At 43.4% G+C, this 22,902-nt stretch overlaps 1 protein-coding gene across 1 annotated transcript in view; it reads left to right on the top strand.

The window, feature by feature from the left end:
- The first annotated feature begins 9,202 nt into the window (after positions 1–9,202).
- Positions 9,203–22,902, top strand: part of KCNV2 (potassium voltage-gated channel modifier subfamily V member 2) — a 49,641-nt gene continuing 35,941 nt past the window's right edge. The window contains exon 1 of the mRNA XM_044280050.1: positions 9,203–10,600. Within this exon, the coding sequence (XP_044135985.1) occupies positions 9,203–10,600 (1,398 nt within the window). The remainder of the gene's footprint in view (positions 10,601–22,902) is intronic.

Below are 22,902 nucleotides of genomic sequence, written 5' to 3'. Positions count from 1 at the left end.
ATGGGTTGCGGGCAAGCTTGCCAGGGGGTGCTGTCTTCTTCTCCGGGCACAAGTGGCTGAGGTGTCCTGGCTTGCCGCACGCATAGCACTTGCGCACATCTGTCGGTGCTGGCTTGACTCCTTCAGGTCTTTGTGCAGGCCTGTGAAAGGGTCGCTGGACAGGAATCGACAAAGCTGGCCGGGAGGAAGAAGCAGATGAAGAGGTTCCTCCCAGACGGGACAGAGTGTCTTTGAATGCCCGAGTGCTGGGCATGGCGACATATTCATCGGCTAGCTCGGCCGCCTCTCGCTCACTCTTCGGCTTGTGCTCACATACTTATTTTTGCACATCTGTGGGGCAATTGGAGACAAACTGTTCTCGGACCATCAGATCCGCCAGGGACTGCTTGGTGTCCTCTGTGAGGGGATCAGACCACTGTTGGAAGGTGGTCTGCAACTTGCCCAGATGGTCCATAAAAGTATCTCCGGGCCCTCTCCGCAGGGACCGGAACCGTAAACGGTAAGTCTCTGGAGTCAGCTGGTACTTGACCAGAATAGCCTTTTTGATGACCGCGTAACTGGTACGCTCTGCTAATGGTAGTCCGACCAGGGCCTCCATAGCTTTGCCCTTCAGTGCGGACATTAGATGTCCCGCCCACTGTGGCTCTGGTACCTGGTACTGCTGGCATGAGGTTTCAAAAGCATGCAGGAAAAGATCAATGTCACAGTTCTCAGACTCCATCACAGGCAGTTTTGGCTTGACCATCAGGGATGGGCCTGTGGATGTGGCATGCCGGTCGGACCCCTGAAGCTGTACTCGGGCCATGTCCAGTTCATGCCTGCGGACAGCTTCCCATTCTCGTTCTGCAGCCTCGCGCTCAGCCTGGCGCTCTGCCCGACGTGCCTCCAGCAGCCGAAAATATAAGTCCGGGTTACTGAGCATTAGTTGGTCCAGACCATTTTGGGATGGCATAGAGACAGAGTTATGTCCAGCTAGAGGACTGCAAGCCCCAGCAGGCTGTCCTCCCAGTTCATCATCCTCATTCTGGAAGGGGTCACCTGGCTCAGGGGCCCCTGAGTGTCGTCCATTCTCTGAATCCTGCAGGGATGACTCTTGACTCCTCCGTGCACATAACTCCTGGATGAGGACAGTCTTATTTTTCCCATATACTTGGATGCCTTTGTGCTCACACAGAGCTGTGATATCAGCCACGCTCAGGACGTCATAATTCACGGATTCGGACATTATTGCCAAATAAAAGATAGGACAGAAAACAAGAGAGAGGGGAGGGTACTGTTGTGAATTATTATTCTATCAAAACTAATGCACTGTGCTTTGTCTTCCAGAATTTTTCAATCCTTTAGTACAGAGTTATGGACATAACTTCATGCACTAATATTCTAAGCATACAGAATCCCGTAAGCTGCCACCAGAAAATGTCACGAACTATGGATCCGATCGCTCCGGATCCCACAGCTGTGACGTAGTGGTCTGTGACGGAGTCTGCGCACACACAGAGACCTCACGTGACCGGGGTATTACCATTCGGCTAACACCCCCCACTACACTTCGGTAACTGCCACCACGTGGGTTCCCGGTCCACGAGCCGACTATCCGGGTCATTCACTATCACACAGATCAGTGGATGAACCGGATATCACTTACTGACCAACCGCAGTCAATCACCCCCAGCTACAAATCCTAAATGCAATTTAACTAACTACCTGGTAACGTCTCTTCAAAGGCAAGGTACGTTGTTCAGCAGCTTAGAATATGGAAGACTTGGCCATTTAGATTTTATAATCTTTAATAAGCGGTAAAAAGCAGTGCATACAAGTCTAATGAAAATGACTATAAATCTACAGAATAATAATAACAATATAAATAATCACGACAGTTCAAATGAAAGGGAAAAAGATGAAAGAATACTTAGTTTCTCTGGAGGGTTTCAGATGGTCGTTCATATGTCCTTTTTGAATCCTTGCAAACCCCTTTTCAGTATGTATCAGGGGAGACCCTCAAAGTTCTTCTGATACAGGGATATGCCGTCAATGTCCAATTAAGTGTCTGGTGATGTTCCATGGGTCTCTCTCCTCTGTCCTTGTGCATGGATTTTTATGAACTCTCCCATGGGCAGGAGACTTACTCCTGTCAGCCAATGGCAGCAGAGGGACTGTGCAGCCTAGGGATTGGCCCCCAAGTGTTTTATGACCCCATCAAAGTTCAGTTCCTACAATGAGGATTATACTTAAGCTCGTATCTCCCTGATACATCGGCATATTTGTATACAGAATACATATTTGCGATCCTTATTTATTTACATACAGAATGAGACCACACACGGTAATGCTGGGACCTGTAGTTCTTCTATCACCCATAGGTCAGCTACGAAATCACATCCTCTAGTCATATTTGATACCCAATTAACCACAATACTCTGTAGAGCCTGGATCTGGTGTCAGAAAGGGCATAAGTTGATTTATAAATGAAATATGAAAGTGGACTGGTTTTATGCCCAGAGCTAATTAAGGGCTATTAGCTCTCCTCAAACCAGACCTGGAAATTAATGACGTCACGCTCCAGCCAGGCTTGACAGCGAGCTGATCCTATCTTAAAGAACAGGATGAGCTGGGCCTGGTATAGCTTTTATGACCTTTTATAGCTGGCCTCAAAGAGTAGTGGTAATAAAAGTGTCCATCTATATCATAGGCGACCCAGGCTTCGGGAAGATGAGAGTTCACAGTTTTTTTACATATGCCAGAAGCATATAAGATGGCTACCCAGAGGAATTATGTATGTATGCCGGCACAGAGAGACCAAAGGGCAGACAAGTAAAGCGCCAGGTCTCCCCGTTCCAGAGAAACCTGAGAAGGTCTCGGGAGAGAGGCGCAACCGGGACTGTAAGATACGCGTCTTGGAGGTCCAGTTTGACCATCCAATCCCCCGGCAGAAGAAGGTCCCTCAGGAGGTGGATGCCCTCCATTTTGAAATGTCTGGGTGTTCAGGGCTCGGAGGTTGATAACCGGACGCATCTGACCTCCCTTTTTCTCGGCTAGAAAGATATTGCTTACTACTCCTGGGGAGGAGGCGAGCGCAAGTTCCACGGCTCCTTTCCTGTAAAGGGTAGAGAGCTCTTCCTGGACCAAGGAGCGGTCCGTCGCGGAAAGACTTAGCGGATGGGGGCGCGGGATGCGGTCCGGTGAGGAGACTAATTCTATCTGGAAGCCCAGGACCGTTGACAGGACCCAGCTGTCCGATGTAATGGCCTGCCAAGCAGGGAAAAAATGATGGAGTCTGCCCCCTACAGGTGGATTGAAAGAAACACGAGGAAGCGGCAATCTTACCATACGGGCGTCTTGATCCGGGAGTGCCTCTGAAGCTTCTGGAGCGCCAAGGTCTTCCACGGGAAGGGAAGAACGGGGTTGTTTGGCGCGAGTCTTGGTAGGAGGGACCTTGGTAACCCGTTGGCTGGGAGAAGGAGCCTCAGCCCCCGGTACGGGCCTGATAGGATGAACGGCCGGACAGGCGGCCCCTGACACTGCCGGCCCTGGAAGAGACCCGTCCCTGAAACACCTTCCTCATGGAGGACTGCGCCTTATCCAAGGCCGTGAAGGCACCTACATAACGACCCAGGTCCTTTATAAAAGAGTCTCCGAATAAGAGGCCCTGGGCGTCTCTGCCCGGCTCAGTGAGGGCGAGATTCGCCAATTTAGGCTCAATTTTAAAGAGTATGGCCTTGCGCTTTTCTATGGAGAGCGAGGTATTGACGCTACCCGCAATACATATCGCCTGCTGCACCCAACCTCGGAGATCTTCCGGGTCCACCTGCCTATTCTCGGCCCGAGCGGACTCCGCCAAGTCAAATAACTTAGCCAGGGGCCCAAAGATATCGAGCAGCTTGTCCTGGCAAGCCTTCAACGCTGAATCCAGACCTTTACGTGGATTCCAGCTAAGTTTCGCAAGAAATTGCGTCATCTTGGGGTCAACGGTGGGGGTGTCACACACCTTATTAGGGATGATAGGCCTGGGACACTCAGCCTTAAGTTTATTACGCGCCGCTTTGGTGGGATGGTGTAAGGCGTCAGGGTCAAAAAGCGGGTCCCCATAAGGGTCTAGAAGCGCACCTTCCTGAGCAACCGGAAGGGTGCATGATGCGCCAGAAGGTCGTGCGGTTAGGGGCGAGGGATCCGACGGACCCGGGCCCTCCGTGTCTGTGGCGTCCCCAGAATCAAGAACGTACTCATCCTCAGCCTCCTCACTAGACCCGATTTCTGAGTCGGAGTCGCTCTCAAATTGCGCTCTGGTGCATTTCCACTGCCGCGCCCGTTCCGCCTGGCGTGGTAAGGCTCTTTTGCGTGTCAGTGGCACGCTATCCTGTAGGTGAGACGAGTCACCATTCAAAGGGATTCTGGAGGCCTGAGTATCTTGTTGGACTTCGCACATGGAGGTGGATGGGGAGGGATCAGGGATCGTCACTTGTTGTGCGACTTGCGCGTCACTGGAGTGGGTCCGGAGCGCTTGGGATAAGGTGTGAGAGATGGTGGCCGACATAGAGCCCATAGCCGAGGCAATGGCCTCCGCTACTGCTTTTTGGAGCAAGGATGCGGCATCAGGGGCCGGATCCATATGAGAGGGAGATGCAGTAGGCACCCTAGAAGGGGGAATGATCGGGGTAACCGGAGGAGCAGTGTCCCCAGGAGAAGGGGGGTTAACCGCCGGGTCCTAATGTGGCCACTTAACTAGAAGGTGCAGAAAAATCTTAAACTAGCAGGAGCCGGGTCCTCAGGGCACAGCAGGTCGCAGGCGACTGAAGAAAATGGCCGCCGAAGTCACGCGAGAGGACGGGGCAGCGGGAGGCGCGCGCGGCCGAAATCTCGCGAGACTTCCGGCGCAACTGCCGGAGCCGCCGCGAGACCACAAGATGGGGCAGGGAGACGGCCGCAGTGGATACCGAGACAGAAAGGGGCCTAAAGGTAATGAAATAAAGAATCCCCACTGGCGAAACAACGCACAGGGGGACACAGACAAGTGAGGGAAGGAAATCGCGTTCCCTGTGGATTTTTTTTTTATATATATAACAACCAAATACAACACACATATATCAGATACTCATCTTCCTGTGAGCAGCAAGAAAGAGGAGGACTGTGGCTTGGAGCTGACTCTTATACCGGCTAGTCCGGGGGAGTGGCTGGTTACCTAGGTTACAGGGGCACTTTTTTCTCTTCCTGTGTTTTGCTGCTATATTTTAGTAAAGAAAGAGAAAAGCAATATGAAGCCTCCGTGTCTGTTCTAAAATCAAAATTTGCACAGCAATGATTGTTTCATAGAATATATCGAAAGCTGTTACAAGCTATGGACTTACCGTATTTTTCGCCCTATAAGATGCACTTTTTTCCCCAAAAAAGTGGAGGGGAAATGGCAGTGCGTCTTATGGGGCGAATGCTGCCATTTAACACTGATACATCGCCGGCCGCAATGTATCAGCGGGGAGGGAGGAGGGGCTGGGGGCCGGCAACTGATATTAGTATGGCAGCAGGGCTCGGTGCAGTCACTGTATTCTATTACACCAGGCCCCGCTCACTGTAGTATTCATATCTAACATGTAGGCATGGGCGCTTTGCTAAACTATAGCAATTCTTTACAGCAGTAGAGAAATCCACTCACTACATCACGCCCCTGCTCCTCCCACTTTATGAATGAAGCAGGCGGAGCAGGCGCGTGACATAGTGAGTGACGTTACACTGACGCCCGGCCTGCCTGCTATAGGAGTTTCAAGTGAGTACTACAGTGGATTTCTCTACTGCTGCAAAGAATTGCTATAGTTTAACAAAGCGCCCATGCCTACACGTTAGATGTGAATACTACAGCGAGCGGGGCCCGGTGTAATAGAACACAGTGACTGCACCGGGCCCCGCTGCCATTCCAATATCAGTTACCGGCCCCCAGCCCCTGTATTGGGGGTCATTCACTATTTACACAGGGACACTGTTATGGGGGGATCTGTGGATGACACATATATAGCATAAGATGCTATATATGTGTTATCCACAGATACCCTCCATAACAGTGTCATCAACAGATTCCCACCATAACAGTGTCATCCACAAATCCCCATAACAATGCCATCCACAGATCCCCCATAACAGTGCCATCCACAGATCCCCCATAACAGTGCCGTCCACAGATCCCCCATAACAGTGCCGTCCACAGATCCCCCATAACAGTGCCATCCACAGATCCCCCATAGCAGTGCCATCCACAGATCCCCCATAACAGTGCCATCCACAGATCCCCCATAACAGTGCCATCCACAGATCCCCCATAATAGTGCCATCCACAGATCCCCATAAAAGTGCGTATCCACTGATCCCCATAACAGTGTCATCCATAGATTCCCCATAACAGTGTGTCATCCACAGATCCCCCATAATAGTGTCTTCCACAGACCACCATTAGTTCAAAAGCCACCAAAAGCACACCTTTTGGTTAAAAAAAATAATAATTTTTTCTTATTTTCCTCCTCAAAAACCTAGGAGTGTCTTATGGGCAGGTGCGTCTTATAGGGCAAAAAATATGGTAGTTGGTAAAATATATTTGTTAGGTTACATTTTCCAAAGCTATCTTTCTGGTAGCTGAAATGAAAAGTAGTTACAGTGTAATTACCATTTCTTTTGACACCGTACTGTTAGATGTTGCAATACCAAATTATAAATCTACCTCAATACCCCTAGTAACGTTGTGCCATTGTTCAATATTTTAATGCCCACTGTGTGTTCAGAAAGGAACACTTGAATACTACAGCCCACATTTACTTACTAGTTCTGGAAATCTGTATTTAAAACTGTGCCAAATTTGTCTTCCCAGTCCCCCCCCAAAAAAAAAAAAACACTGCAAAAGTTGACGTGGTCAAACTCTAAATGCACTGTGAGTCATGTATCAAAATCAAAGTTTAAAAAAGGTGCAAATTAATGTGCAAATTAGTGACACAAATGTATGTCTGCTCATAATACACACAGTCACACAATTTAGATTTGTAACAGATTTATTAAGATGTTTGCCATTCTTAACAAATTTGATGTAGCCGTTGCCATTTACCCAATCTGTGAAATAATAATGATTAATAAATATGGGTCGAGTCTCAGGGTAAGAGAGTTCCTGATTGCAACTGAGAAGTAGGGTGGGATATTGTGGGCCCTTTAGCTGAGAGACAGATAGGTATTTTTAGGCTCTGTTCAAACGATTCCTGAAAGATAGCAGCCTTTGGATAAGTATATGTAAGTGGTCTGTAGTACCTATTACTGTTGGCCATACAAGTAAGGGTACTTGGGCATAAGTTGGGGACAGATACTTGTTGAGCTGTCTTCTTACACTTTAGAATGTAGGCAGGATGTGCCGACAGTTATGTGTATGACTAGTTTCAAGAGATCCCCTTGTGCAGATCCTTATCCCTGGAGAGCCATTGTTACATTGTCAAATCTCCAATGACACAGTAGTGCAATGTTCAGTCCTTTTGATACATTGTGGTATATGTTTAAATGCAAATAAAAAATGTTTTTCAAGTCTTCTTTTTGCATGGCCTAAATCAAATTCAATAACTGTGTATCCATACATATTACATTCACTTATGACATATGTCTTATGCTGGGTTTACACCGCATGATTTTTGGGCAGATTATCGAGAAAGAACATACGTATGAACACTCATTCCCAATAATCTGCCCACCTAAAGGTGCCACAGATCACCCGACGAATGAGTGAAATGCTCATTTATTGGGTGAAACAATCGTTCATGCGGACACCTAAATGATCGTCTCTGGGCAGCAAATCGTGCTGTCTAAATAGTACTCTGCTGCCTAGAAACAATGAAACTGTATGTGAATGAGCGATAGTAGTCCTCATACAGTCCTCATATAGTGGAGGTGATTCGTCTCCACTGAACGAGCAGCCAATTGTTGGGAAGGAACAGTTACTTCCCGATAATTGGTTGCTCGTCAGAATGTGGAAATCCAACTTTAGATTTTGACAATGAAATAGGTGCAGGTTCCTAAGATCAGCTCCATCATAGGGCCTCAAACCGTTTGTCCTTCACTCTTTGCTTCAGGTGTCTATTTATACATTAAATGCTAGTACTAACAATCAAATATTTACGAGATAATGAAAAAGATGACCAAAGCCTGACCTGTATCAACACTGCAGCCAAGTGTTGTATACAATGCAAAAACAAAAAAAGAGCATATCCTATGAAGTAAAACAAGTAGAAAAGTGTGGTATACAGTCGCTGAAGCAAAAGTCTGATGGGAAGGACCAGAGCACAAGAGTATAGCTTATCTTTTAATGCTCCTTTACAATGATCAGGACCGTTATCGGGAAAGAGCATTCGTAGGAATACTCATTGCTGATAACTGCCCTGTGTAAACATGCCACGGATGTGTCCACATTGTTGATGTGGATACCAAAATAATTTTTTTCTGGGCAGTAGAATGGTCCTTTACGTTATTAAAATTCCTAGCTTTGGGCAACTTAACTATCCCAGAAAATGTATTTAAGGCACTCGTGTTGAAAGCTTCAGTTGGGGGTTGACAACAAAAATAAAGCAGTCTTCAGCTCTCAGCTTTTCTTGCTGTAAAAACATACTGGAACTCCAACTAACTCCTTTAAAAGCCCATGGGGTCTTATCAGTGTTCCTTTGGATCTATCATTAATTTAATCTGTTACAGCTAATGGGAGCAGAGTTTCTAGCTGTCTAAACCCATTTCTCTCTTTCTCTCTCTGTCTGGGCATAGTTGTTAGCAATTTCTGATGACACGTCATCATATTTATTCATTTGCCATTTACTACTCTACTATCAAACATAAACATATATTCAAAATATTTTGCTTGGAAGACTCCATAATTTTGTATCAGTTGTGATAAATGGTTCAAATAAATTTGCCATCTGTCCTTAGACTTCCTTGTGCTTCATTTTAGAGTTTAAGTGAATGCTGTAAGTTTGGCTGAATGGGATAATAACCTGAAAATCCCTTCTTAAGTATTTAAATCTTCTTTGTCAGCAGGACTTAAAACTGTCAGTGACACATACAGCAGATAATGCTTTGCTATTGTTTTGTTCAATGTTCATGGGATCTGCTTGCATACATCTACTCTGTAGCACCAAAGCTTCTTTTCCTTCTGTATGAATTGCTAACCCTTATCCTACAAGGGGCATATGATACTAGGCAAGAAATGCTGCAATATAGGCAAAGGACTAGGGCTCCATCATTGTCATTCTTCATAGAAGGATCTCGAAGGCTTCGAGGAGATGAAGACAGATTTAGATTCAATAGAGACTCCTTCAGCTATCAGTTGAATTCTGAGAGCAATTATGTTTACTACATTGAAGATGAAGATGATGATTTAGAGGAAATAAAATGGGCAGAAAAAGAAGAGAAACGATTGGATGGATGGAAGAGGCAATTCATTTCAACACATGACCGTGGATTCTCTGAAGATGAAGACACACGCCTGCTTTCACCTTCTTTTTTCAGAAAGTCTCAGAACAGTTTGCTGCATATCAATGTTGGTGGTACAAGTTATTATATATCCTACATGGTAGCGGCTAGTTATCCTAAGACTCGCATAGGTCGCTTGGCGACATATACTGACCGACAGCGCAAACTAGACCTATGTGATGATTACAATCCAATTGAAGATGTCTATTTCTTTGATCGTGATCCAGCTATATTCCATCATATCTATAATTTTTATCGCACTGGTGTGTTATCAATAAGAAATGAGTTGTGCCCCCGCAGCTTCCTAGAGGAAATTAATTATTGGGGAGTAAGAATAAAGCAAACTCCCCGCTGCTGTCGTATATCATTTGAAGAAAGGCAGGATGAGCTGAATGAGCAGCTGAAGATCCAAAGAGAGCTCAAAGCTGAAATGGAAACCGAGGAGAATGAAGAGCTTTTCAGAGGCATGCTTTATGGACCCTTGAGACGCCGTATTTGGAACTTGATGGAAAAACCCTTTTCTTCTATTACAGCTAAGGCCATGGCAGTGGCATCTAGCTTTTTTGTTCTTATTTCTGTTGTGGCAATGACCCTTAATACAGTTGAAGATCTGCAATACAAAAATTCAGTTGGGATTGCGAATGGTAGACCTTACTTGGAGCATGTGGAAACCTTGTGCATAGCATTCTTTACACTGGAGTATTTGCTTCGTATTATCTCAACACCAGATATACAGCATTTTGTGCGCAGTGTTCTTAATGCCGTAGACTTGATAGCAATACTGCCACTGTATTTGCAATTAATCATTGAGAACCTTTCAGAGGAAGATGATAATGGTAAAAGGTCTAGTCATGAACAAGAGATAGAGGCTGTGGGACGAGTTGGAAAACTTGGACAAGTCCTTAGGATAATGAGACTGATGCGCATTTTCCGCATCCTTAAGTTGGCACGTCATTCCACAGGGCTTAGAGCTTTTGGATTTACCCTTCGTCAATGCTACCAACAAGTGGGATGTCTACTACTCTTTATTGCCATGGGCGTTTTTTCATTTTCTGCTATGGTTTATACTGTTGAACATGATGTCTCGGGCACTAACTTCACCAGTATTCCTCATGCCTGGTGGTGGGCAGCAGTAAGTGTTGCACTTTAGGTTACACGTTATTTTTTAGAAATTGAAGAATTGAAATAGTTTAAAAAAAAAATTCTTACCACAGTTTTTACAGACATTGGGGTAATTACTTAGCAAAATATGGGGAAAAACTGGCTTACATACCCTTGCACCACATCTATTTACTGTTTTAGACATCTTTTTGCCCTGTTTGACAAGGGGCTTGTCTTGCCATAAAATGGAGCATGACCTGCCAGAACGAGGCATGGCTAAACATGTGACAATTACATCAAAATTCTGGTCCAAAGTACAGCCTAATAGGTGTTACAAACTTAAAACTAGACAGCATAAACCACTGTGATAAATTTGTCCATTTTTAGACTGTCTAGTATAAATTTCCACTGTCTAAATATCAAGCGGGATTAGTACATCTCCCCCCTTGACTGGTGGGGATCACTAATCCCTGTACTGTGTATTACGCTCTACAGACTTTCAGTGCCTCATTAACTTATTCTTTTAAGATAGATAATTCATTGCAAAAAAAAAAATTCTTAATTTGACTAGCTAGATAAATTAATTTCATATTTTCAGAATTTTACATTTAAGGCTTTGTCTCGTGTTTTACATATAGAAGCAACTACACAAATTATTGCGTTTTGCCAGGAAAATTTGCAACCAGCCAGAAATGTAGTATTGAACATTAGGAGTCCTTAGGGGGTGATCCATAGCTGGTTGTTACTTTTATGAGACAACCACTTAAACTGAATATTTCAGTATGAGTTAAAGGGCTGTCTCACTTCAGCAAATAGCATTTTTTATGTAGAGGAAGTTAATACACGCCACTTACTAATGTATTTTTATTATCCATATTTCTTTCTTTGCTGGGTGGATACATTTTTCCATCACATTATACAATACTCGTTTCCATGGTTACGACCACCCTGCAACCCATAAGTGGTGGTCGTGCTTGCACACTATACGAAAAAGCACTAGCCTATGTGTGCTATCACAGTCCCAGCTACCAGAGAGACCATAGCTTTTTTCTATAGTAGTTTTTCTATAGTATGCAAGCACGACTACGAGTAATGGGGCTGATCTGCACCTAGGCCATATGACCAATGAACGTGTCGTCACATAGCCTAGGCTAAGCTGCGGTGCCTTCTCAAACAGCTGAATGGCGGGGGTCCCAACTAGCCAGAGGATAGTTCATCAGTATAAAAGTTTTGGAAAACCCCTTTTAAGGTAAAGAAATACTGTAGTAAGTCAGACTGCAAGCAATCACTATGACTAGAGATGAGCGAATCGAATCCCACAAAGTGGAATTCGATCTGAATTTCAGGATAAAATCGAAGCCGAATTTCCTCATTCTTCGTGTAAGCGAATCAAATTAACCTGAAATAGTATAAAAAAACAAAAAAATTCATTCTTAACTCCTCTATTTGCTCACGATGGGCCGCCAGCTGCCATTTTGATTGGAGATCTAGGCCGAAATCCCGTGCGTGGTGACGTATGACATCACCACGTTGGCCGGCATGATGATGTAATCTCGCGTTGCGCGATATTTCGCGCCAGATCTTCAAGCAATATGATGCTGGTCGGCCCTTCGCAAGCAAATTAACATGGTAAGTTTGATGTCATTTTTTTTTATGTTAATTTCACACAGTTTTTACACTCAAACCATGTATGAACGCGGCATCTGAGGGGTACAATGACGAGGTTCGGCGCTATCGCAGCTCCCTGTCATTGCACCCACTACTTACAAAAAAAAGTAATTTATCACAAAGCAAATTTTTTTGTAAAATTCGTCGAATCAGCCAAATCGAACTTTTGAAAAATTCGCTCATCTCTAACTATGACTTTTCATGCATGGAAACAACTTATATTGTGGTTGCTAGTAGTCTGCCTTGCCCATGTATTCCTTACGCCCTCATTTACACTTCTGTATTAAAAAAAAAATCTGAATAAATATGTGTGTAGTTTTCCATAATCTTAAATTTATATCTCTGATAGTCTATTTAGCTATGTTTTATATACTTCATTTTGTAACAAAGAAAAAATTTGGATGGAACCATTCTCCCATATTTGCTTCTTTGCTACACCTTAGGACATGACCCAATATTACATTATTATTTGATGAAGTTAGGCACAAGTTCAGCAGTATGACAGCATTTCATTTAGTTGCCAGTACTTTTCAAGCTGAAAGCAGGGACCCCATAGGCTAGATGGCACCCTGTGCAAAATTTTCTTTTGGCGTCCCTTCCCATCATAAAAAAATTCTACCTGTTGGGTTACCAAAATTATTGCAGTAACATTGAATAATTAGACCCCACCTGATTATTACAAGCAGCAATGAGCAGAAAGAGGGAGTCCCCTTCTTCTGTCAACTTCTTTAGATGCCGCTATTGACAGACAGGATCAGCTGTTTCTCTGATTCCACCTGTTACATCAGGAAAACCTGCTGTCAATTGATCCATGGTGTATATTTACATGAGAGCAACAAATGAAACTGCTATATTGTGACTGAATAATACTGCCATACAGAGAATAAATAACAGTGCCATAAAGTGACCGAATCATACTGTCATACACTGAATGAATAACACTACCATACAGGGACTGAATAACAACCATACAGTTATTGAAAAACACCTCCATAGAGTGAATGATTAACACTGTTGTATACTGACTGAATAGCACTGCCACATAGTGGCTAAATAATACCACCATATTGTGATAGAATAAAACAGTTATGGTGACTGACTATATCACCAATATTACTATAATAACTAATTATTACCAGCATACAGTGCCTTAAAGAGAATCGGTCACCAGTTTTATGATATCCTACATAAATGCAACATAAGCTGGTGACAGACACCCAGAACAAAATGATGGGTCACTTACTTGTATTGACTTGTATTGTATTCTTAAAATCACTACTGAGCGAGCCAAGTGCTGGAATCTGCTCAAGGCAGTGAACAAACAAGGAAGTCCCAATATACATGAGCTGCCAGCTCTCTCAGCCATTAAAGAAAGTGACCCAGCACTTTGCTCAGAGTCTCTGTCACCAGTTTTATGCACTTACCTGAGGGAAACATAAACTGGTGACAGAGACCTGTTATTAAAAAAGAACTCCCATAAAATGTTTTATTCTCTGACTTGTTAGGCTACTTTCACACTAGTGTTTTTCCTAGATCTGGCAGGGTTCAGCAAAAACGCTTCCGTTACTGATATACAACCATCTGCATCCGTTATGAACAGGTCCGGTTGTATTATCGTTAACATTGCCAAGATGGATCCGTCATGTACTCCATTGAAAGTCGAAGGAGGATGGATCATTCTTCTATTGTAGCAGATTGTGGCAGAGAAAAGGGATCCGTCCCCATTGACTTGCATTGGGGGTCATGCCGTCTTGCCCCACATCCCAGGACGGAAATCAAACTACAACATTTTGCGGTATGCTCTCCGGTATGGCAACGCAACTAAACGGAAAGGAATGCATTTTGGAGCATTCCGTTCTGTTCAGTTTTGTCCCCATTGACAATGAATGGGGACGAAACTGAAGCTTTTTTTTTCCGGTATTGAGCCCCTATGACAGATCTCGATACCGGAAAACTAAAACGCTTGTGTGAAAGTAGCCTTAGAAAGGTACATGATGTAAACTGTAGTGAAGGTATTCGTCTTATCCAGTGACTGTATTTGTGAGTTATAACCTCCCTTCTGATCCTCAGCTGTGTCCTGTGACCAGTGCTCTGATCTCCAACTGACACAGGACAGGAATACATAAAGAAACTGGCTAAAACATGTCCACACATGAGATGCTGTGTTATTTGGAGAGGGTTGGTCACATGACACAGCTTAGGATCAGAAGGGAGATTATAACTCACAAATACAGTCACTAGTAAGACAATTACCTTCACTATAGTTTATATCATGTGCCTTTGTAACAGATCAGAGAATAAACATTTTTGTGGGAGGGCTTCTTTGATAATAATAATAATGTCATTCATGCCCTTTCATCATTTTATTTTCAACTAGCAGGATGGCCCAGCTTCACAATGGTATATTTCCACTATTTCATTTAATGTTTGTGTGTGTCGTTAAGAGATATTGACAGTATCTCCCATAACAATGACCTTTGCAGTATCCCGCCCCCTTAACAGTGAACTTCACAGCCACCCACCCCTTAACACTGACCCCCCCACAGTCCCCCGCCTCATTAAAAATGTGACCACCACAGCAGCCCACCCCATTAACTTTGATCTTCACAGCAGCCCACCCCTTATCAGCCAATGGAAGCTCGCAGGCCCTTAGTCTCCACATGCACAGATTTTTACACTAGGCTTTTGTAACAACCCAGTCCTTTTTTCTTCACTGCTGTGCAGAGTGCTGTGGAGGTCACAGTTAAGGGGGCAGGCTGCTGTGGAGGTCAGTGTTAAGGGGTAGATTGCTGTAGAGGCCACTTTTAAGGGCCTCCGCAACACCACACCTTCTCCCCTAACAAAGACCTCCACAGAAGCTCGCCCCATTAACAGTGCCCTCCACAGCACCCTGCCCTCTTAACTGTGACCTTCACAGCAGCCTACCCCCTTAACAGTAAACCCCTCACACCACCCCGACCCCTTAACAGTGACCTCCACAGCCCCCCCCACAGTGCCCCACCTTCTTAAAATGTGACCTCCACAGCAGCCCACCCCATTAACTTTGACCTTCACAGCAGCCCGATCCTTTAACAGTCACCTCCACAACACACCACCCACCCCCTAACAAAGACCTCAAACCTAACAAAGACAGCAGGGCATTATTGTCTGTAATTGACAGCATATAAAACCCCTCAGAATTAGTATACAGTTAAGGTCATGTGAGTTACATCAGCCTCTACAACAACGTTGGCTAAGCGTCACAATCAAAATCATATTAACTTACACATAATCTGTCTTATACTAAGAATGTCCTTCGTTACCTATAGCAACCAATCAGCGCTCATATTAAAATGTAGTGTAATCTGCAATTAGCATGTTATAGGGCAGAAGGAGCTGAGAAGATTAATATATAAATTGCAATATATATAGTGGTTCACCCCTATGGTCACAATGGCTTAAGGTGCTCTAACCAATGGCTTACCCACTGCCAGAAAAAACAGTACAGAACTGTCTGGTAGGCACACTTTCATGCAGGAAATATGAAATATGATGGATATTTCATTTATTATATAAAAAATATTTATTATTAAAAAGGTTGTAACAAATTAATACGATGAGAGCTGATTAGTTAAATGTACACTCTGCTCATAGATTTGTCAGTGGTATATGGCAGTGTTTCCCAACCAGTGTGCCTCCAGCTGTTGCAAAACTACAACTCCGAGCAAGCCCGCACAGCCAAAGACTGTCCAGGCATGCTGGGAGTTGTAGTTTTGCAACAGCTGGAGGCACACTGGTTGGGAAACACTGGTATATAGGACACCCACACAATGTGTGTCTTCCCATAGATCAGTGACAACTCTTGAACCAGTATTACCCCTCAAAACGATGGGCATATATACAAGACATTATACATTGCAATTAATTATAATGCAACACGATATACCGCCAAAAAGTATAAGGAATTCCTTAAAAAATTAACAAAAATATATAGATAAAAATATACAATCCAGAGTATGGTTCAAAAGTATTAGTCTTGTTAATAAAAATGAGTTCATAGTTATTATCCGGGATATAGAGTTAAAGGGGTTGCCCCATGTAAAATATTATACAGTTTTCAAACCAGCACCTGGATCTGAATACTTTTGTAATTGCATGTATCTGTATAGCGCTACCTGCTCTTTGTTCTTTTTCTTATTGCTCACTGAGATGGCTGCTCATGCTCAGTTACATCCCGGATCTCTGGATCCATGTGAGGTACAGGGCTGGTTCTAGCTTTGTTAGAAAGGAATTGTCATGTATTATATGATGTCTGATTTTCATTTTTTACATTAGTCATAGGATAACCCCTAATTGATGTTTCCAGGATTTACCGTATTTATCGGCGTATAACACGCACTTTTTCCCCCTGAAAATAGGGGGCAAATGATGTATGCGTGTTATACGCCGATATAATGTTAAGAAGCCATGTTTTTACATACCGAATGTATAACATTAAGACGGCGCAGCGCCTGCCGCAGCTCCCTCCTCATGCGCTGCCTGTCCCAGCTCCCTCTGTCATGTGGCGCCTGCCCCAGCTCACTCTGTCATGCGCCGCTTGCCTGTTCATTCATAAAGTGAGATAAGCAGGCAGGCGGCGCATGAGGAGGGAGCTGGGGCAGGCGGCGCATGAGGAGGGAGCTGGGGCAGGCGGCGCATGAGGAGGGAGCTGGGGCAGGCAGCGCATGAGGAGGGAGCTGGGGCAGGCAGCGCATCAGGAGGGAGCTGAGACAGGCGGCGCATGACCGAGGGAGATGCCGGTCTGCGCCGTCTTAATGTTATACCTCCGGTACTACAGTAAGTACCGTACAATTAGATATAGAGTCAGATTGAATGTTTAACAGTTGCGGGGCCCGGTGTATTAGAATAGAGTCACTGCACCGGGCCCCGCCATGAGTGTTCCCGCCTCCTCTCTCCACACTTATCCATCTGATGGGGGATCTGTAGATGACACTTATGGGGATCTGTGGATGACATAAGTGTCATCCACAGAGCCCCATAAGTGTCATCCTTTTACATTATTTACCTTATAAGTGGTATTAATATTAATAAAAAAAAGTTCTGAGCTACCCTTTTTTTCCTGAAATTTCCCTCTTAAAATGAAGGTGCGTGTTATACGCCTGTGCGTGTTATACGCCGATAAATACGGTAGTTGGTATTTCTATTATTACAAAAGAATACTTTATGAATAATTTGAGATATTGGTCTCAATCATTTTACACAGATTATTGGTGGGGTTAAGAGTCAATGTATATACAGTCACGTCCATAAATATTGGGACATCAACACAATTCTAACATTTTTGGCTCTATACACCACCACAATGTATTTGAAATGAAACGAACAAGATGTGCTTTAACTGCAGACTGTCAGCTTTAATTTCAGTGTATTTACATCCAAATCAGGTGAATGGTGTAGAAATTACAACAGTTTGCATATGTGCCTCCCACTTGTTAAGGAACCAAAAGTAATGGGACAATTAGCTTCTCAGCTGTTCCATGGCCAGGTGTGTTTTATTCCCTCATTATCCCAATTACAATGAGCAGATAAAAGGTCCAGAGTTCATTTCAAGTGCGCTATTTGCATTTGGAATCTGTTGCTGTCAACTCTCAAGATGAGATCCAAAGAGCTGTCGCTATTAGTGAAGCAAGCCATCATGAGGCTGAAAAAACAAAACAAACCCATCAGGAGATAGCAAAAACATTAGGCGTGGCCAAAACAAATGTTTGGAACATTCTTAAAAAGAAGGAACGCATCGGTGAGCTTAGCAACACCAAAAGACCCGGAAGACCACGGAAAACAACTGTGGTGTATGACCGAAGAATTATTTCCCTGGTGAAGAAAACACCCTTCACAACAGTTGGCCAGATCAAGAACATTCTCCAGGAGGTAGGTGTATGTGTGTCAAAGTCAACAATCAAGAGAAGACTTCACCAGAGTGAATACAGAGGGTTCACCACAAAATGTAAACCATTGGTGAGCCTTAAAAACAGGAAAGTCAGATTAGAGTTTGCCAAACGACATCTAAAAAGCCTTCACAGTTCTGGAACAACATCCTATGGACAGGTGAGACCAAGATCAACTTGTACCAGAGTGATGGGAAGAGAAGAGTATGGAGAAGGAAAGGAACTGCTCATGATCCTAAGCATACCACCTCATCAGTGAAGCATGGTGGTGGTAGTGTCATGGCGTGGGCATGTATGGCTGCCAATGGAACTGGTTCTCTTGTATTTATTGATGATGTGACTGCTGACAAAAGCAGCAGGATAAATTCTGAATTGTTTCGGGCAATATTATCTGCTCATATTCAGCCAAACACTTCAGAACTCATTCGACAGCGCTTCACAGTGCAGATGGACAATGACCCAAAGCATACTGCAAAAGCAACCGAAGTGTTTTTTAAGGGAAAGAAGTGGAATGTTATGCAATGGCCAAGTCAATCACCTGACCTGAATCCAATTGAGCATGCATTTCACTTGCTGAAGACAAAACTGAAGGGAAAATGCCCCAAGAACAAGCAGGAACTGAAGACATTTTCAGTAGAGGCCTGCTATAGCATCACCAGGGATAGAGATGAAACCCAGTGTTTGGTTATGTCTATGCGTTCCAGACTTCAGGCTGTAAATGACTGCAAAGGATTTGCAACCAAGTATTAAAAAGTGAAAGTTTGATTTATGATTATTATTCTGTCCCATTACTTTTGGTCCCTTAACAAGTGGGAGGCACATATGCAAACTGTTGTAATTCCTACACCGTTCACCTGATTTGGATGTAAATACCCTCAAATTAAAGCTGACAGTCTGCAGTTAAAGCACATCTTGTTTGTTTCATTTCAAATTGTGGTGGTGTATAGAGCCAAAAATGTTAGATTTGTGTCGATGTCCCAATATTTATGGACCTGACTGTAGATCATACCAAAATACTGCTATAGATCTTCATGTTGCTCAATGAATTGTGTATAATTATGTAGATATGATTCAGTGTTACTTATCTGCTTTCTGTGTAGTTTGCTCAATGGTGCATCACCGCCGCTCTTGCAGCCCAGCACTGCGGCATCCCCAAGTGGTATCCGTGTATCTCTCGTGTAAGCCACTGGAGATCAAGGAGATCTGTAGCAGTATTTATGAATAATTTATTGCAATGCATAATGTCTTGTGTATATGCCTATCGTTTTGAGGTTCAAGAGTTAAAACTGGTGTAAGAGTTGTCACTGATCTATGGGAAGACGCACGTTGTGTGGGTGCCCCATATATCACTGAGAAATCTATGAGTAGATTGCATATTTAACTAATCAGATTAATATATAGTTTTGTGGGAAAAGATTCAGGAAAAGTAGTAATTTTTGGATATATATCTCTGCTCTCTACACGTTTAGGCCACATGTACACAACTGTATTTTGTAACCGTGTACCTATTTGCACACGCACCCATTCATTTCTATGGATCCGTGAAAAAAACCCAGACAGGATGGCATCCATGTGCAGTCTGCATCCATGTGTCCGTTCCGCAGATTTTAGCATATGTCCTATTATTGTCCATACTGCAGACAAGAATGGTAATTTCTAGTAATGGTAGTGTGAAGATTGCAGATTGCGCACAGAAAGTATCTGTATTTTGCAGATCTGTGCTTTGCGGGCAGAAATATAGACACGGACATGTGACTGAGGCCTTACACAGAGAATGTTATTAATGACAGATACAGGTGCTTTCTGGTGAAATAACTATAGAAATGAATTTAAATTTGATAGGAATTCACACTGATCAAATTAATATCAATGCATCTTAAATTGTAAGGATCTGTTATATCAAGATGTAACTGGACACAGCGGGTTGCAGCAGGAGACTATCAATTTACTTTTAGAGATGGACTGCACAATAGCATACCTCACGGCAGTACACAATCCACTGGTAATTCAGATAACAATGTTTGGATAGAAAGGGAACATAGGCCACAAAATCACTCACCTTGAAATATAACTTACGTTTATTATGTTTGTGCTGTTCCTTTGTCTCAAAAACTTTTTAAAACAATCTGAAATAAGCCAAAAGTCAATATTCTATTGATTGTCCTATAATAACAATAGTACTGGTCACCACACCAAAATAAGGCTGCTGATATGATTTTTTTTTTTACTTGTTTTGTATTTTTTCTTTATTTGTAGGTTTTTGCAGGATTTTTGTATGAGGCTTTTTATGGTTTTCAACCCTTTTTCAGATAAATAAGGCCACCACAACAGGCCTGTTTCACATCTGCATTAAAACTGGCCGGGAACAGCCTGCCAGATCCATAAAAGTACCTGGCGCTACCTAGGTTCCACCCCATTCACTATAATGGGGACTGGCAGAGATCCATCCGCAACCCAGCAAATATGCTGAGAGGTGGCCAGACAAAAACTGCTGCACGCAGCGGTAATTGTTCGGCCACCCATGAGCATATTTGTCGGGTTGCGGCAGGATCTCCCCTGGTCTCCATTATAGTGAATGGGGCCAGACAGAACCTCGGCAGCGCATGTTGGCACCTGGTATTCACAAATCCGTCAGGTTATTCCCAACTGGAACAGCCTGCTGAAGTTGTTTTAATGTAAACGTGAAACAAGCCTTAAGCTACATGCACATGACTGTATGTGTTTTGCGGGCCAAAAATTGCGGATCCGCAAAAAAATGGATGACATCCTAATGGCATCCGTTTTTTTTTTTGCGGATCCACTGTATATGCCTAGTTTTGTCAGCAAAACAGACAAGAATAGGACATGTTCTATTTTTTTTGCGGAATGGAACCACGGACAATGGACGTGGAAAACAAACGGTTGACTATCGGCAGTTTTTAACAGCTCCATAGAAATTAATGGGTCTGCATCTTATCTGCAAAAATAACAGAACGGACACGGAAACAAAATACGTTTGTGTGCATGTAGCCTAAGGCAGTTGTTTTCTGATTTAGATGCTATTAGCAGACCCCAGAAGGTTACTAAAGACAGTGCAATATTTCCTAAATCTAAATCACTGACATACAAATGCTATTGAAGGTACTTGTCCCTCTAAAATAATGAATCAATAATCCCTACCTGAGTGGATGATTAAACACACTGTTTGATAATGCCCTTAAGATCTAGATTGAGCAGTGGTCAGCATGCCTTAAAGTAGTAAGATGTGTCTGTTTAAGGAGAAATATACAGTCGTGGCCAAAACTTTTGAGAATTACATAAATATTGGAAATTGGAAAAGTTGCTGCTTAACTTTTTATAATAGCAATTTGCATATACTCCAGAATGTTATGAAGAGTGATCAGATGAATTGCATAGTCCTTCTTTGCCATGAAAATTAACTTAATCCCCAAAAAAACTTTCCACTGCATTTCATTGCTGTCATTAAAGGACCTGCTGAGATCATTTCAGTAATCGTCTTGTTAACTCAGGTGAGAATGTTGACGAGCACAAGGCTGGAGATCATTATGTCAGGCTGATTGGGTTAAAATGTCAGACTTGACCTGTTAAAAGGAGGGTGATGCTTGAAATCATTGTTCTTCCATTGTTAACCATGGTGACCTGCAAAGAAACGCGTGCAGCCATCATTGCATTGCATAAAAATGGCTTCACAGGCAAGGATATTGTGGCTACTAAGATTGCACCTCAATCAACAATTTATAGGATCATCAAGAACTTCAAGGAAAGAGGTTCAATTCTTGTTAAGAAGGCTTCAGGGCATCCAAGAAAGTCCAGCAAGCGCCAGGATCGTCTCCTAAAGAGGGTTCAGCTGCGGGATCGGAGTGCCACCAGTGCAGAGCTTGCTCAGGAATGGCAGCAGGCAGGTGTGAGCATCTGCACGCACAGTGGGGCGAAGACTTTAGGAAGATGGCCTGGTGACAAGAAGGGCAGCAAAGAAGCCACTTGTCTCCCAAAAAAACATCAGGGACAGATTGATCTTCTGCAGAAAATATGGTGAATGGACTGCTGAGGACTGAGGCAAAGTCATATTCTCAGATGAAGCCTCTTTCCGATTGTTTGGGGCATCAGGAAAAAGGCTTGTCCGAAGAAGAAAAGGTGAGCGCTACCATTAGTCCTGTGTCATGCCAACAGTAAAGCATCCTGAGACCATTCATGTGTGGGGTTGCTTCTCATCCAAGGGAGTGGGCTCACTCACAATTTTGCCCAAAAACACAGCCATGAATAAAGAATGGTACCAAAACACCCTCCAACAGTCAGGAATTGGCCCAGAAGTTGATTGAGAGCATGCCCAGTCGAATTGCAGAGGTACTGAAAAAGAAGGGTCAACACTGCAAATACTGACTCTTTGCATAAATGTCATGTAATTGTCGATAAAAGCCTTTGAAACGTATGAAGTGCATGTAATTATATTTCACTACATCACAGAAACAACTGAAACAAAAATCTAAAAGCAGTTTAGAAGCAAACTTTGTAAAAACGAATATCTGTGTCATTTTCAAAACTTTTGGCCACGACTGTAGGTACTGGCTCTCCAACACATGAATCAGTATTACAGGTTCATGTGGGAAAATCCATTTATTAGAGTTGAGTACCTGACCTAACGTACAGTGTAGATTTTATTCTATCTTTTTTATTTATTGTTTTGTCCTCAAAAAAATTTAGGACAATTGTTCTCGAGTTCCAGTTCTTCACAAAAATTGTT

This window comes from Bufo gargarizans, chromosome 1, assembly GCF_014858855.1.
Source record: "Bufo gargarizans isolate SCDJY-AF-19 chromosome 1, ASM1485885v1, whole genome shotgun sequence".
Lineage (NCBI taxonomy): Eukaryota > Metazoa > Chordata > Amphibia > Anura > Bufonidae > Bufo > Bufo gargarizans.
This window is presented reverse-complemented; position numbering and strand designations above follow the sequence as displayed.